Here is an 18,009-nt window from a genome sequence, read left to right on the forward strand (position 1 = left end):
GAGGGAAGACACGGGTGGCTAAGGCGTTCACCGCCCAAACCAGCTGTGGACTTCCACAGTTAGCTCTGTGCCCTGGGTGCAGCTCCTAAGGAGTCTGATTCAGCAGGGCTGGTGGGGCCTGTGTTTTTAAAATCTCCGTAAGTGACTTGGATGCAGTTCTTAGAATCAAAGAACTACACTGAGGAGTACTGGCTTATCCCTCGTCTTAATCATGAATATTGAATGCACTCATGGTCACCACGAATGAGTAAGATGTGGAAAGAAACACGATGATTTTGATATCATAAGGTCACATTTCTAAAAGCCAGGGAGGGGGTACATACTCTAACTTAGGCGTTGAAGAATCTTGCAAGGTTATTGCCTCCATTTATAAATCTATGATTCCTGCTTGTGCTGAGCCAGTCATGTTGCTCTGTGATAAATTTGGAAAAGAGAAACTAAGAAATGGAACATGTTCATTGAGGGAGGCTGGGCAGCAGGAAGGTCACAAGGAGCTGTGGCTGAGGGAACCCCAGATGAGCACCTAGCCTGGGGCCCAACAAGTAGACAGAGGAAGCAGGCTGGCGGGGAAGCGGCCGGAGAGGGACACCGGGAGTGTGCCCACGACTCTCCAGTTTCCACTGCACTCTGAGGAGGCCTTACTGTGCTGTGGTTCTCATGCTTCGATTTCTATGAGCTTCCTTTTGCAGCTTTAGAAAAAGAAAAAAATCCTATCTTTCATGAGCCAGCTTGAATGGGCTCCTTAGAGAGAATCGTTCCCCTTTAATGTCAAGAGGTGGAGAACAGTGTGATGTGTGAATTTATTGTCCAAACCAGGAATCTTCTGAAAGAAAAGAGGAAAGGAAAGAATTTATTGTCCAAACCAGGAATCTTTTGAAAGGAAAGAGGGTGCTGATAATTACACCAGGACAACAGTGTAAATAAACCAGGACTGTCACTGCCAACGAGGTGTACGTCATCCTCAGAGAGGAAAACATGAGTTAGGAGACCCAGCTGACACACTGACACCCGCCCCTTCCTTTCCATTTGGCCTTCCATAAGTCACTTATCTATGTTTCTAGAGTCATATAAATATAAAGGCAATGTGATGCCTACCATCATGCACTTAAAAATGAACCTAGTCTCAGTATCCTCCACTATAAAGTATCAGATTAGGTGATGGCTAAAGTTTTTCCTTACTCTCAGATCTAAGTCTTCATAACTCTGCAAAAAGGCAACTCGGGAGACGAGGTAAATGTGCAGGAAGGAGCCCTTTAGGATTATACAGAGTTGATTGTCTTTACATAAACAACAATGAGGATATTTTACTAATTTGACTTTTAAAAAGAAGACCTGTACATCTTCACCCATCAACGCTGTTTAAAGTACCAATGATTATGTTTCTTGAGGCATCAGCACAACAGCTCCACAGTTGCTATGGTTCCCAGAAGAGGCCAGCAGGGATTCCCTTGCCCAGAGCCTCAGGTTCTGGCAAAGGGTAGATGTGTTTGTCTTGTTCATCTTATCCCTGAGACCTAATGCTATTGTTCTTCCTTGGCCTGTAGGAAGCAAATAGGTAGCAGACATGAACCATCTCTTTCCTTCTCACTGGTTCCCTTGCCAGCCCATCTCTTACTGGCCAGCCCTGACTTGGGCCAGCTCTGAGTCCCCATTTCTGGGAGATGTTCAAATTAATTTTTAAATTTTTAATATTTTTTATTATTTTTAAAAATTGTTTATTGATTATGCCATTACATTTGTTCTATTCCCCCCATTCCCCTCCACCCTGCATACCCCTCCCCCACCATTCCCTCCCTTTAGTTCATGAACACGTGTCTAAAGTTCTTTAGATTCTGTATTTCCCCTACTATTCTTACCCTCCCCTTATCTATTTTCTATCTACTGTCTATGCTACTTATTTTCTGTACCTTCTCCCCCCACTCCCCTGTTGCTAACCCTCCATGTGATCTTCATTTCTGTGGTTCACTCCTGATCTAGCTGTCCTCTTAATTTGCTTTTGTTTTAGGTGTGGTTGTTGATAACTGTGAGTTTGTTGTCCTTTCACTGTTCATCTTTTTTATCTTCTTTTTCTTAGGTAAGTCCCTTCAACATTTCATATAATAAGGGCTTGGTGATGATGAACTCCTTGAATTTGATCTTATCTGAGAAGCACTTTATCTGTCCTTCCATTCTAAATGAAAACTTTGCAGGACAGAGCAATCTTGGTTGTAGGTCTTTGGATTTCATGACTTGGAATACTTCTTTCCAGCCCCTTCTTGCCTGTAAGGTCTCTTTTGAGAAATCAGCTGACAGTCTGATGGGAACTCCTTTGTAGGTGACAGTCCCCTTATCTCTTGCTGCTTCTAGGATTCTCTCCTTCATTTTAATCTTGGCTAATGTAATTATGATGTGCCTTGGTGTGTTCCTTCTTGGGTCCAACTTCTTTGGGACTCTCTGAGCTTCCTGGATTTCCAGGAAGTCTATTTCCTTTGCCAGAACAGGGAAGTTCTCTTTTATTATTTGTTCAAATAAGGTTTCCACTCATGACTGTTCCTCTTCCCCTTCTGGTACCCCTATAATTCGGATGTTGGAACGTTTAAAGATGTCCTAGAGGTTCCTAAGCCTCTCCTCATTTTTTTAAATCCTTGTTTCTTCTTTCTTTTCTGTTTGGTCATTTTTTTCCTTCCTTCTGGTCTACTCCCTTGATTTGAGTCCCAGTTTCCTTTTCATTACTATTGGTTTCCTGTGCATTACCATTCATTTCAATTAGTTTAGCCTTCATATGTTCCTCTAATTTGTGACTAAAATCAACCAGTTCTGTGAGCATCCTGATCACCAGCGTTTTGAACTGTGCATCTGAAAGTTTAGCTATTTCTTCATCGCTTACATTTATTGGTTCTGGGGCTCTGAGTTGTTCTTGAGCCATTTTTGGTCTGTTTGTGCCCGTTAAATATGAGGAGTGGAGCCTTAGTTGTTTACCAGGATTGGGCCACCCAGGTTGCTGGTGTGTGATGCTGTATGTGGGGGCGGGGTCAGAGAGGGAGCAATGGCGGTCCTCTCTGCTGGCCAGTCCATCCCACCACTCGCCCCCCGCCTGTTTATCTGAGCAGAAAAATGTGCGAGCCCGCCGCCCGGCACCGTGAGGTCTCAATGCTCGCCTCTTCACTGGTTTATCTGAACGCAAATGCTCCACCAACCGCAGACAGCCAGCAGCGCCTCTTCCCTGTGTCTGCCCGTAGCTAGCCCGCACCTGGGATCCGCACCCTCAGCTTCCTGGTCGGGGATCTTTTTGGCCAACCCACTCCGCTCCTCTGCTGGCTTCCCCCCTCTTACCGGTTTAGCTGAGTATTAGCTGAGTATTTCGTTGTTTTCGGACTCCGTATTGTCAATTTTCTGTGTGGTTTGGTTGCGTTTATTGTTGTTGAAACTTTGTTGTTTTTAGATTTGGCTGCACGAGGACGCAAAGTATTTCCACCTACGCCTCCATCTTGGCGGAAGTCAAATTCAAATCTAAGGCAAAAATTAATATTCTGAGCTGCAATGTTGCTCTCAAGCACAGGTCACATGACCATTAATAGAAACCCAGAATTTGGGAGCTAGAAGGAACCTTAATGACTATATAAGCTTCAGTTTCTAGATAAGAAAAGAATAAACAGAAACAATAATGTAATTGTTAATGTCCTGGCATTGTACAATGGACTTTGCTAGATGCTTTCCACCAATCACTTTCTTTCCTTCTTGCAACAACCCTAAAAAAGCTCTCCTTGCTACCCTCAATTTCAAAATGAGGAAACTGGGGTTTGGAGGGGTTCAGTAACTTGCTACTTGTCTTGTTTCGTTTAATCCAAGTCTTTGTTAGTGAGAACAAAAGGAATTTTAACCACATTCTGCTGATTCTCAGAACACTGTTCTTTCAACCAAAAGATCAATAGAGAGGCAGCAGGCATTCGTTATGCTCCTGCCACGTACCAGGCACTGCGCTGGCGCCAGGGCAATCGGTGGGCTCATCAAATGAAATGACAGGTAACATAAAACCTGTCCTTCTGTGCTCTACAGAGGAAAAGAGATTGCTGGGTCTGTGCAAAGCTCTGTCTTCAGGGAGATCAACATGCCTGATAGAGAAGGCCTGCTCATGGCTCAGAATATCCCCCAGGAAGTGAGTGGGGTGTAAGGGAGGGAGGCATCTCTATGCCTCTTTTGCGTTTGAGAAAAATGATGCAGAAACAACTACAGGGTTTGCCCAGGGTGAGACCAACTAGTCTTGGTTCCTTCCACTGTGTGCACTGGCCCAAATTAAAATCTCCTTTCAGTCACCACTGATCATTGCAAAACTCACGGGCAATTATCACTTGAGGAAAAATTCTTCTGATAGGAATTATGTTACTAAGCTTCTTGCAATTAGCCAAACCAACTCATCAGAATGTCATCCCTTTTCTCTCTTCCACTTTTGATGTAGACAAGCCAGGGCATGGGCAATCTTCAGATGAGACAACTAAGAACAGGGAGTAAAAGGGTGGATTATATCACAACTATGTTAAAGTCGAGTTGTGAATGAATTGTTCATAACACTACTGGAAATAATGACCACAATTCATCACCTATTCAGTGCCTGATGCTGTGCTGAGTGCTCTACACAGATGCCGCACTCCGTCTCACGACAGCACACACACAGAGGCAGGTCCAGGACTGGTGTGTAGCTGACACTGTGTGAGGGGGCCCTTCCCAAGAAAAAGAAAATTCTGGATTTTGAAAGGACCTGTGCAAGTAAGGGGCCAGAAGCTTAAGCTTTGGGAGTCTTATGGTAAATGCAGCACAGTGCCCAAGACAGCTAACATCCTTGCTTTTCCAAATAATGAAATCAAGGCTCAGAGAAGTTAAGTAACTTGTTCAAAGTCAAAAAGCTTATAAATCACAAGGCTAGGATTTCAACACAGGGGTCTGACTTGAAATCTTATTATTTTTTTCTATGTTTATGTGGCTTCTCACAAAATATAAAACTGTTATCATTTACAAAGCACTAACTATATCCCTTGAAAATACCCATTTTCTTTAAGAATTCTTATAACCCTTCTATTTACAGATGGGGAAATCAAGGATCAGGAAAAGTTAAGCACCTGCCTAGCAGAAGACCAGCCAGCAACTGCCCTGGTGGAGCCAGGATTCCTGCCCAGGAGCGTTGATCTGCTGAACCCTCACTCTTTCCCACTATCCCACGATGCTACAGGTGATCCAGGGGAGCAGAATGGCGATGATGGGAACACATAACCTCCAGATGAATTACGATAGTCCCATATCTTTCCACTGAAGCTAGCCCTGCTGTTTGGTTTCATATACCACATCACGTGGTGTTCCTAGTGGGGGTGGACAACTCTGAAAGCCCACTTACTCTGACCTAAAATTTATTACTTGGCCCAAAGCCCAATCCCCATGGAGAAAACCACGTGAAAAGCTAATTACCAAATCTCAATGCAAACTCAAGCTCCAGCCTAGATGCTGTACAGCTACCCCTTCCCCCATGAAGTACAGACCCACAGAGCATCCGAGTGCGGGTGATATCTAGGCGCTGGGGAGCTCATCATCTTACAGGGCTCTCCTGAAACAGCCTTTCAAAGCCACGTGAGAAAATTCATGTATTGACTATAATTGGGTTAACTCCAGTCACCCAAGCAAGAGTTTACATCCTTAAATAGTTTTGCCATGGATGTTCGGGTGGGCAGGAGTGAAGAAGATTCAGTTCAGTTTTCTCCTTGAACATGAATGCTCAGGGAAAACAATGGTCTTTAAGAAACTCAGACAATGGGCTTTATCTCCCCTTGGCAATGTGAATTTAAAAAAATTAAATTATGCTTTCCCTGGGTGGTGGGTTTTTTTTTAAGTTGCCTTTAACTGCCACATTTGAAGTAATTGATGGTTGTATATTCCCAACAGAGGTTTGGGAAACTTCTATTAAAGGACCATGTCTGTTGCCACCTGGAATGAGACAACTTTACTGGCAGGGAGTGGGTGCAGTGACCAAACTGGACAAGCCGTGAGATGTTTTATCTGGCTTGCAGCAAGTACAAACCAGAAGGAGAAATTAGGCTGCTCCAATGTTTTGTGTGTGTGTGTTTTAAGGAAAAAATGATGACAGTAAAACTCTCTCTTGTTCCTCTTTCCACACAGATTGGTGATTCTGGGTGAAAGGGCAGAAGAAATGATCACCCGTGAGGTCAAATGATGGAGAAGCCTTCCAAAATGACTAGCTAGCTCTCCAGCCCTTTCACTAAATGAGAGGTGACAGATTCATATTCTTCCAAGAATCAATATAATGCATCTTTTTCTGAAGCTTATGGCTGTTTGAGAAGAGCAAGGACGGAGGATGAGACAAAGCAACGCACTGCTGGTACAAGAATAGCACACTGTTAAGGAGGCGAACAGGCACAGACTCGAATGGACTGAAATGGCACCCAGCCCAGAGGCCTGGCCTGGCTACCCACGGCCCGGGCTGCCCACGGTCCTGCCCAGCCCGCCCACGGTCCTGCCCAGCCCAGGAAGGCCAGAACACAATAGACCACACACTTGCTTCTCAACCCCAGCCCCACACCCCTTCAAAGGCCACAGCAAGTAGCCAACCAACTTGCCTCTTTTGTTGTGTCTTTCATTTAGTTTTGTTTTCTCACGAAGTGGAAGGGAAATGAGTATGGGCCCAACAGAGATCTGGGTGTAGGGAGGGATGGGGCAGAGATGGGAGTGGAGATACAAATGATGGAACACAAGGGCACGCCTTTAAAAAAAAGTCTAGATCCACAGTCTTATTGTTATAAAGGGAGTATACCATAGTTATGCCATTCCTTTTCATCCTTCTTTAATCCTTGCTTACTAACCCGGGGAAGACGAGGAAGAAAGGAGCGCTCTAACACGGAGAGTTTGCAGAGGTGCAGGTCTTCCCTGCTCAAGGTTCAGCCGTGGGAGGGGGGACTGGAAGTGCTTCGCCCCCCCCTCCCCCGCCCCGCCACCCGCGGCATCTCCCAGGGTGCGCGGACACAAACACACACACAGCTCCACCTCACCTTCTCGATTGTCTGGTCCACGGCCTTCTGGAAGACCCTGGCCACTAGCAGCGTGACGCTGGTCACCAGCAGGAGCAAGGACAGGGTCCCCACCGCGTAGAAGCAGCACCGGGCCATTCTGCGCGCCGCTCACCAGCAGGGGGCGAATGTTGGGGACCCAACAGGAAGCCGAGAGGCCGCTGCCGTGGCGGGGTCGCAGCCCGGTCGACCCGCCCGGTCGACCCGCCCAGTCGAGGAGCTGGGCTCGGTGATCCGAGGAGGGGCGAGAGGGTCCTCCGGACACCTGGCCGGCCGGTTGGCCGGCTGGCCCCGGACGGGCACGAGATTCTTTGGTTTCGGTTTTACCCGCTAGGGCATCCACGGCGTCCGCCTGGCGCAGCTCCGGAGCCAGGAAGGGAGCGCGCAGGCCGTGACGTTCTCCAGCCCGCTCGCCGCAAACTCCGGGGGCCACCGCCAGCAGCTGCTCCGGGAGGCGGCCGGGGCGGAGGCCGAGCCCGCAGTCATGTGCCCCGCAGCGGAGGCGGGGATTCGGCTTGCGAGAGCCGCGCCCATCCCGGGCTGTCCCCCGCTACCCGTGCCCCGTCTCCGCGCCTGTAGCTGCAGACCCCTGCCAGACCCTGCCACTACCCCGCCCTCTCGCTGCAGGCCTCACGGTCACTCCGCAAATCATGCCTCTTCCTTGGCTCATTCACATATTCAGTCTGCAGACACGTACTGCGGGCCTACCAAGTGCCGAGCCCCGGGCTTTCAGGATGGATGCATCATTGCCCTAGCTCTATCTAGATCACTTCGCAAGTTAGCAGAGCCACTGTTACAGCAATTACAGAACAGAACAATGTAACCTCGCTTTTACGAGATCCGTGCCCAGATGTGTGCCAACAAGCATGTCTCCCTGTGACCTAGGACCCCACAAATGAACTGGGTTTTGGTGGATGTGTAAGGGTTTGTCTCTGAGGGGTGTGTACAGGGAGGGAAGAGGCTTTCCAAAAGGTGTGCTAAAACACTGGGGATGGAAGAGCAAGATTGTAGGAGAAAAAAGAAGTTCCTTTTGATTCTAGGCTCAGGTTGCAGATTGTGCCCTGGGAGGAGTGGAGGCCTCCTAAGATCACACTTTAAAGGGTTCTTTGTGTCTCTTCTACAGAAGAGTTGGGACTTTATTTCTCAACAGTGCAAGTCAGCAGGAAGCTTCCAGCAGGTGGTCCTGACGTTGGCATCAGCTTTGCTCACCTGTACGTACCAGGCACCCTAAAGCCTACACACAGCAGGGACTTAATAACTGTTAAAGGAATGAATGTCAGGCTTTGACTGGGCTCCTACATACACCCATTTATTTATTACCCACTGCAGCCCTGTGAGCATGTGGCTGTCCTAGTCCCTCAAAAGCAGTGCCAGACAGTAGTACTGTGCAAGAGATTTATGAGGGAAACAGAGAGTGTGACCTGGAACGCAGGTGTGATCCTTGTGAAGGAGAGAGGCAAGGAAGGAAAGTCGGGTGGAAGGAAGCATCTTATACTACAGTGCAACTCTGAGAAAGTTCAGCAAGGCCCTGAAGGGTGCTTGAGCCAAATCACAGGCCTATCCCAGGAGTCTGGCACTTTCCAGGCATAGGCCTCTTGTGCTTGGTCATGGGCTGGGAGCAGCCCTAGGAAACTGGCCTTGGCACAGACAAACGAATGTCAGAGGACAGACTTCAGAGCTCAGCATCTGGGGCTGGGAAAACACGGCAGCATGAGATAAGTAACCTAACAAGCTCAACCGGTTGGTGAGTGGTGGATCCTGCCTGGACCAGGATACAGGTCTAATAGGCTCTGAAACCCTCACTTTTTCTACCCTGTGCATTGCTGCCTCCCCACTGCCATCAGTGAGAATCTGAGGACAGGGAATTCAGCTGGGAGACTTTGCTAAGGACATAGTGATACAGGGTGCAGCCAGCCCCCCCCCCCGCCAAAAAAAAGATTTGGAATGGTGTCCAGAATTCAAAGTGTATAGGAATAATGGAGAGACATATAAGATGTCCTCACCCTCCCCCCCCACAGGTGTGAGTTGGGGGGAAGGGACACATGGAGCAGGAACATGCAGGGCTGTTTTGTACAGCCACAGCCTTGCAGCTAATCCATGGCATTGTCTTTTAACATATCTATAGCCTTTGGCGGTCACTTGGATATGTTAAATGGCTGTGGCCAGGCTTGGAGCTAGGGGGATGAAGTCACTTCCCCCAAGATATAACTGGGGGCAGGTCCCCCAAGTTACAGCGCCTGCGTAGGGGCTTGGAGAAGATTGGCTCTAGGACATGGGGTGATTACTGCCCAGACTAACGATGGCAGCCCAGTAAACTTGTATTAATACAGAAATACTGGCAGGTGTAACTGATCTTGGGAGGAGTCGGAAATAGGAGTACAGAGGAAGATGGGTGGGAAGATTTAAAAACCAGACACAGCAGTCATTGGGAGAGAGCCACGCGTTTTCAGCAGAGTGAGGACCCCCTCTTGGTGAGGTGAAAGAGAGAGCCACGTGGTTTTGGCAGGGTGCGGACCCCTTCTTTCCCAGGTGAAAGGGAAAAACCACGCAGCTTTGCCAGAATGGAGATCCCTGCAGCCAGGTGAAGAAGAAAGCCACATGCTTTTGGTGGAGTGCGGACGGACTCCTGCAGCTTTGGTAGAAGAGGCCCACGCTGCTTTGGGGTGCCCCCTTTGGCCGCAGGGCCTGAAAGGAAAGAGAGACTTTGACTGGAACTGGGTACAAAGGACTCTTGCCAGTGGACCATGAGAGGGTACTACAGTACTTTGGATTAACTAGAGATCCTGCCTGCACGGTGACACAGCTGACGGTGCCAGCGGCCTGCAACACAGACGTGTGCTCTTTTCCTGATTTACGGTACCCGGAGTTGGGACAGTGGGAGAAGGGAGCGCTGTGTGGGTGTAAGAATATACCCTAAAGGACTTTGATATTTTGGTGGAGGCATTAAGCCTAAATAGCATTAAATAAACATTTTGTTTCCTTTTCACAAATCTCTGGCATTGAGAGATGTCTTTCCAATTGGTGGCAGACAGAAGAGCCCAGTAGATATTAGTATTTTGTTTTTAGGAGGGGCCCCTGTTGTGTAGCAATATTTCTGCATCCCTAGGTGGGCCAAATATTGTATTGCCCCTCCCCCGGACCTCTTGTTCGGTAACAATTTGTTAAATCAATAGAATCACCAATATGGTTGAAATCACCATATCGTGGAACTTCTGAAGCTAGATGACAAATGTCTTGCAACTTTTGCCCAGGCCTCTGGAAATCGTTGCTCTTGGAGCTGTGAGCCACTACTAAGTCAGCTGCCCTGGGACCTCCATGCTGCAGAGAACACAGGGGAGACTGCGGAGACATGCCCTGTTGGTCCCCAGCCTTTTGTGTCACCAGCCCTAGCCATATGGAGCAAAGTGGTCCTTCCTTCCCCTGCCTGAAATGCAAAGTAAAAGACTGTTGTTTTAAGCCACTAAATTTTGGTGTAGTGTGTCAGTCAGTTTTAGATAACTAAAGCAGATTGGGAGGGAGAGGCTGGGCCTGGGACGTTCTCAGTGACAGTGACTGCCCACTCCCAGCTCTGCACAGCCGAAGCTACTAAAGGTACCAGAAAACCAGACCAGAGTGGGGTCTAAAAAGATTCAAGTCTTCCAAGTGTCCTGGCCACAGTGCCTGGTGGTACCCCAACTGCATGTATCACAATCAGCAGCCTTTCCTTATCCCTAATTCTGCCCCATCTCTGCTTTAGATTCCAGCTGTCTAGCTAAGCTCTGCCCTGTGAGCCAGTTTGCTTGAAGGGCTATGCTAACCCCCTCGTCCTCACTCATCCCCTTCTAGGCATTGGTTGGGGTCTTCTGCAGTCTGTATGTGTCCCCTCCTTCAATAACTAGAAAAAAATTGGTAATATGCCTGCCTGTTTGGTGCCTAGTGGTTGAGGCTCAGCTTGAAATCCCTCTCCACCAACTGCTGATTAAGACCAAATTTTATGTTTGTTGGCTCCATTCTTGGGAGCAAACTCCACATTACCTACCTGTGCCAGCCCTGGACCACCAACCCCAGTTCAGCCTTCCATCTCATTGTTCATTGAGGTCCTTTCTTGCCTCTCATCTGGGCCACAGTAACAGACTGTGGGGATGGAGGGAGAGACCCAGATTTGATAAACACATCTTCGTGTGGGGAGAGTTTCTGAACAGGAGTTTCCAGCTCGGCTGCCCTCAGTTTACCTTCCCTTTGAGGCACTCTCACTTGAGCAACACTCGTGTTCCCACAGTCAGGCGGTTGGTAAACTGCTTCCCCTTTAAAATTCTGCTTCATACTGGAAAAAAACTCTTTCTTGATTCCCCTTAGCACCGCTGACCAGGCTAGCCTTTTAAAAATCTACTAAACATTAAGAGAACAGAAAGGGCCTGATTACAGAAAACACAAACAACTTAAAAAAGAAACCTAAAACCTTATGTCCCAAAATAGCAGTCTGTGTGAAGCCACAGTAGTCTGTCCCATTGCAAGGAGCTGACGCGAGCACCTGGCCTGGCTGCCTTTCTGCTCGGTTCCATTTTCCTGCCCAGTGCACAGCCGGGGCTCTACCCAAAGCCCTAGATTTCTTAGACAAGCTTCCCAAAGTCCCCCAATACTTCCCCCTCATTTCTGATCCACAGGACGCGTCACCTCCACTGCTAATTGGCACTATTAAGTCTTTTTCGTGTGTGTGCCACAGAATCATTTCACCCTACAGGCGAGGCGCCACCTCTCCATCCGGGGCATGGCTGCTGCGCCGCAGGCACATGGACTAATAACCCCCTATCACACTCTGCAGGGGCAGACCGTGTGGGGGAATATTAGCGCTACTATGTAGGCAGGGAGGCTAATAATGCCCTGGCCGGGCGACAATCAGGAGCTTTCCCTATGATCTCACTATACCTACAGTCAGAAGAAAAAGAACTTTGAGAAGACCACGTGCCCTTGGGAATGAATGACTGTTGGCGCCTGTTAAAATTACACAGTCATTCTGGACTCAGAAAGAGAAAGAACTTCCTTCCCAGACTCTGAGACAGGCTCTAGGACAACAGACTCTAAGACCAGATGAAGCAAGAAGGGTTCTTTGGGCCCCACCTTAAATTTAGAATAACTTTATATTGATATATTGACATATTAAGTTTATATTGATATTATTCTCAAAGGAGGTTCATCATACATAGTCATTACGTACTTGAATATCCAAAGTGTTAAGGTGTTAAATGTAAACATTTAAAATACACCACAACTTTTTCCACCTCGTATGGTAAGCAATCTCCAAATACAACGGTCAACAACTCTTCCTTTCTTTGTAGGCTCCTGCTGCTCCTCCAATCAAAGGTGGAGTTTTTCACCCTCCACTTAAATATGGGCTGGTCTTGCACCCTGCTTCAACCAAGAAAATGTGATGGAACTCATGGTAGAGGACGGTTCCAGGTGCGGGCCTTAAGGGACCTGGCGGCTCCTTCCTTCACCTACTTGGGATCCAACTACTGTGGTAGCTTGGATTCCACTGGTGGACGAGAGGGAACCGCAGAATGAGAGGCCACCAGAGATGTCACAGCCCATCTAACTCCCAGATGAGTCGAGTCATATGCTGCTGGGGACAGAGATGACAAGACCTCCCTGTTGAGCCCTGCCCAAACTGCAGAGTTGTGAACAAATGAATGAATGTGTATTAACCTCTAAGTTTTAGGGTGGTTTGTTTCAGCATGATGGATAATCACAACACCATGTTTTGTTACTTATTAATTATTTTAATATTTTAGGGGCCAAAAAAGAGTGGAAGTGACCCTAGGCCTTTCTTACTAGCCCTGGGGAATGGCTAGTGACTATTTAACAGCATGTGGCTATGCGGTCTCCTAGCAACCTGAGAGACCAGAAGGCACAACATTGAAAGGCTCAGAGGTTATGCCAAGCCAATGAGTGGCAACAATGGCAGACCACAGGCGGCTATTCCAGCCTAGGGCACTAAACCTGATTGGCATGAACTGCAGGCCCTGATAAATGGCACAGGTGCAACATGGGGGCTCTGGGAAACCATTTTGCTGGGGGTGGAGTTGGGGCTAGGATGGGTGATGGGGCTAATGCTGGGGCTAGGGCTGGAACTGGAGCTGAGTCAAAGTCTGGACCTGAGATGGGTCTGCGGTGAGGGTGGGGTCAAGGGTGGGCATTGGGTCTAAGGCTGGAGTTTGAGCTGAAGGTGAGACTGGAGCTGTACCTGGGTTTAAGACTGGGCCTGGACCTGGGCCTGGGGATAAGCCTGGAGCTGGGTCGGGAGTTGGTTCACAGAGGCCAAGTCCCTGATTCTGAGCCTTGCCCTGGGTACACCTGGCAGTGTGGCCTGTGGGAGGCTATGGGTTCCTACTGCACGGGTCCTGAACTATGCCCCTTCTCGTCCTCTGAGATCAGCATATAGATACATGGTCTGGTATGCTTGCTGGGCACGGTGGTGTGAGCAGCCTGGGGGGCCAGACCTTTGTGGATGGAGCTCCTCCACCTTCACATGACTAGCTTCAGTGGTCTGGTAGGGGCCCTGGGCCCCAAGAATGAGAAGGTGCAGCAAGCAATGGCAATGCCAACCCCACAAGTACGCACTGCAGGAAGAAAGAATGTGAAACCAAAAAGCTGTCCTCCTCATTTACATAGCAGACTTGGGCTCTGGAATAAAACTGGAGTGGAATTTCTGGATACCAACTCTGGTTCCAAGGGTGGCTGAGTTCTTTCTAAGTTTTGTGGAAAAGATTGGCTTGGAGCTGGGCATCTCCCACTCCCTCGAATGAGGCAACATTTTAATAAAGAACTTTTTCCTTCCCCACTGATCTCTGTTTCATGCCTGTATTTGATTATAGGTCGCCAAATCCCACTTTGACGACAGTCAAAGTGGACCTCAGTCAGGCCCCGCTGCCTCTGGCTGGTTGACTCAGAGTGTGCAGCTGTGAGGATTTCCCAATCTCAGCGAATTTCCCTGCACCTCAGCTCAAGGTGTCAGTCACTGGGAACACCAAGATGGTGGAAGGAAACAGGTGTGGGAAGGAAAAGGATCCCAAGACCAGGTGAGTGTGACCATCGTGCACACTAGGGGTTGGGCAGTGTGCTGTGTGGGTTCTGTTGGAGCCTGGCCCACCACCCCTGCCTTTCTGGCTACAGGCCATGTGGCTGCTTCCCCACTCAGGCTATGCATCACATGGGTGCTGTTCAGGTTTCTGCCCAGCTTGATTTGATGGGGATACCTCCAGTTCTGAGGATCACAAGTTGGGGTCCAAGGAAGACCATTTAAACTCTCAACTGAGATCTGATGGGGATTGTTTGAGCTCTGGAGTCCATGAACTGGCATCCAACAAGGACCACTCTGAGAACCATGAAGAGGGGTCTCATTGAGGACTGCCCAAGTTCTGGGGGCCACTGAAAAATCAGGCCTGGGAAGGAGACAGGCTCTAAGTATGGGTGAGGATCACCTAAACTTTTGGGGGGGGGCACTGCTCAGGAGCCACTATTTGGTACTCTGGCTCCCCATGCAGGTCCTCAGGAAGGTTGCGTTCCTGAAAGATGGCCAGGAAGGAACTTAAGGCATATTGAGAACTTCAGGGACTTGAGAAACATAGGTACTGCAGGCAAAGCTGTATGGCAGTTGTGTGACTTGGCTTCTGTGCCCTGAAGAGCTGACTAAAGCTCAATCTAAAGATTACTCATATCAGTTTCAGAAAAACAAATTTAAAGAGCCTTCATGATTAATTGCTGTTGTTATTGTGTTTATGCAAATAATCAGGAAAAGTTAAAAATTGAACCTAATGCAGTCCCTTTGATGACAATTAGGGTAATATTAAGGAAAAAAAACATATTTCAAGAAAAATCAAAATATTGAGTTGTGAACATTGGACTGTAATATGGGTAACTGTTCTCAAAGTTTTGTTTTTACTTGAAAGCTGAACTGGATTCTGCATACCAATCTTACCTCAACACCTGATGACATCACCAGGGATGTTCAATTTACAGGCAAGAAGAATTTATTTAAGAAGAAGAATCTATCAAATTGCCACTGTTTAATATCATTCCAACAAAGGTCTTACAAATGGACATCTTCTCAAAAGACAGTACTGCAGACTCAGAGATGGTTTATGATTTGTGGTGTGAATTAACCTTTGCGTTCTTCCTTCTGTTTTCATAGGGTATATGCCTACAACCTCATTTACCTGGGTGTTTGTTTATACAGTATGGACCTCACTGTAGAAGCCCACCTGCACTGCCGCCTCCTAAGACTCAAGGGTTTGGCTAGACTAGATGGTTGAGTTGGTGAAGTATTGTGCTTTCAATTGAATTTGCTTTAAACTGTTCTCCTTTTCTTCCCTAATGGTACAGACAAACAAAAACCCACAATTCTTTGGGGGTCGAGCAGTCTTAAAATAGTCCCCTCTGCCTAAGTTAAGTTAAATATAGTGGACAAGAAAGCTTTGGACAGATGTGGCATGCCCTGCACATCTTCCTCCAAGAAGCCACTCCTTCTTAATCTGGGATATTGTAGAGTTAGTCTCTACCTCTGTCACTTAGTTATTATGGTTCTGATTATGCCTTCTAACCCTCTTGCCAAATTTGTCACCTCCAAAATACAAGGATGCCAACTCGTCCAGCAATGCCATCCTTTGGACATTGCTTTTGCTACTTGCCAGGGACAGCCAACTGACCTGGACTTTGCAAAATCCTCCTCCCTTGCATGAAGCCTTCCCTCAATTCCCAATCCCCAGTTTTGTTCTCTGGACCCAGAGAAAGGTAGGACTACATTCTTAGCCAGCAGGAAGTAGCTATAGAAAAACAATACCTTCACCTATTTGCCTTTGTAAGATTACAAAAGTCCAGAAGTCTTAAAGGGAGGAATTGTAACAGGGGGACCTGGCAAGAACCTTAGGGAGTGGGGAAGGGCCCTGGAGACACTGCCAAAGTATGCCTTCCCTAGAGTAGGGGAGGGGTTGGGAAATGGCAGAGGTGATAGAGAGGACTGAAGTTTCAGTGAGGGTGATAGATTTCCATACACCTGGGTAAAGGGTAAACAAACCAACCCCACTGTGTGTGATGCTCTGCTCTGGAAACAGATGCTGTAGATGACTAGAAACCCTCCTACCGTCTTCCAAATCGTGGAAACAGGAGAAGGGACAAAGACACTGTGCAGCCTGAGGAGCGTGGTGACACTAGCCTGAATTGGCTGGGAATTAGGATCTTTCTGCCACATGTAGGACATTGGAACCAGGAAGTAAAATGAAGGGCAGGCAATGTCTTGCCCCTTTTTCCTTCTGCACCGCCCCCCCATTCACCTGGTTAGGAGCCAGCTCATGAACAAACTGAATACGTGGAGCAAATATTGTTAGGATGCAAAAATCATGAAAATAAGTGCTTTTTAAAAAATTAATGCAACAAACACCAAAAATGAAGTTCCAAGCTGACAAGGACCAAATCTGTTTATCTTCCTTTGCTCAGCATCCCAAGTGTCTAGCGTGGTTGTAATAGACAACAGCTATTCAAGGAGGATCCACAGTGTGCTGGGCACAGTACTGGGAGCAAGAGGGACACGATCCTCACCTCAGTCTTACGGAGAAAATCCTACTTCCTTAAAGTAATTATAGCTTGAATTTGCAGTTAATCAAACTATATCAAAGCTATTATCAAAGATAGCAAAAACAACTAATCAGGCTCCTTATAATGATTATATTTGTATTTTTCTCCATTAACTGATTTCTATAACAACCTTGTGAAACAGGAAGGCACATTCACCCATCTCCAATTCACAGCTGAGATAATAGTACTCAGCAGCTATTGAGGGATTCTACATTGCCAGCCATATGTTAAGTATTTTGCATTCCTTATCTCATTGACTCTCCCAACAACCCTATAGGCAGATATTATTATTTCTCCCATTTTCAGAGTAGGATATCAATGAAGCTTAAAAACGTTTAAATAACTGTGCCCAGGAGAGCATAATTATTAAGTGGCAGAATAAGGACTCATCAGAGGTGGTGGGACTCCAGGGGTCTCCAAATGTGCATGTAGAAGGCAGCTGAACACACACAAGTGAAGATGCTAAAACTAATATCAGTCAAGGTATCTTTCATACCATCCACATATTTAATAAATCCCTAAAGATGGAGCTTATTTACTCTCAAGAGAGTCTGAAAATGAGAAGACATTTTTACATGACTACAAAAATTAGTTTTCCATAACAGACAGAATTTAAATACTGTAATAATTTTGAAACAGGAGAATACTTTCCTGCTGTTTTCTCTGGGAGCAATGCTTAATATTTAAATCAGAAACACTTCAGAAGTAGCGAGAAATTTTAGCAAAGCCAAAACATTCTCATGTAATTCACATATACATGAGCATCTGCCTACCAGGGCCAACTGGATAGTAATTTCACTGCTGGATGTGGGTCAAGGCAAAAGAATCAAATTACATACAAGCTGCAATAATAGACTCTGGAAATCAGGGGGTGACTAGGATGCTCACTAGCAGAGGCTGTGATGCCCAGACAGTTTCCAAGACCTCCAGGAAAACATTTCATGCTAAAAGCCCTTCTCACCATTAGACATCACTCTATTTCTTTCCCTCTCTTCCCCATTTCTTTCTCTTGCTATCTCTCCAGCCAGCTACTCTCTTCCTTTCTTCCCTTCGACAAACATTTTTTGAAAAGGTAGTGAGCAAAACAGATGTGGATAAGCTTAAGGTAAATCTCAGTGGGAAGTCGAAAACATCTTCCCAACAGATTAAAACAAAATGAAACCAAGGACTTGGTCCTCTCCCTTCCCTCTCAGCCCAGGGCGGAAGATCCTTGGAGTGTTGAAGGATAGTGTTGTGCAAGGACCCATTGTCTCAAAAAGCTGGGCTTCTGGGGGCGGGGCGCCTGAGCTGCCAGCCACCCCTCCCCCACAAAACAGATCAGCAAGTGGCTATGTGGTCTCCTAGCAACCCGAAAGGC

General features: G+C 47.2%; 1 protein-coding gene across 1 annotated transcript in view; it reads right to left on the reverse strand.

Moving 5' to 3' along the window:
* Positions 1–7,527, reverse strand: part of SCARB2 (scavenger receptor class B member 2) — a 59,246-nt gene extending 51,719 nt beyond the window's left edge. Inside the window, exon 1 of the mRNA XM_037150186.2 lies at positions 7,029–7,527. Coding sequence (XP_037006081.1) covers positions 7,029–7,145 — 117 coding nt within the window. The 5' untranslated portion in view covers positions 7,146–7,527. The remainder of the gene's footprint in view (positions 1–7,028) is intronic.
* Positions 7,528–18,009: the final 10,482 nt, after the last annotated feature.

The sequence above is a fragment of the Artibeus jamaicensis genome, unplaced genomic scaffold (assembly GCF_021234435.1).
Source record: "Artibeus jamaicensis isolate MK-2021 breed Jamaican fruit bat unplaced genomic scaffold, CSHL_Jam_final scaffold_1031, whole genome shotgun sequence".
Lineage (NCBI taxonomy): Eukaryota > Metazoa > Chordata > Mammalia > Chiroptera > Phyllostomidae > Artibeus > Artibeus jamaicensis.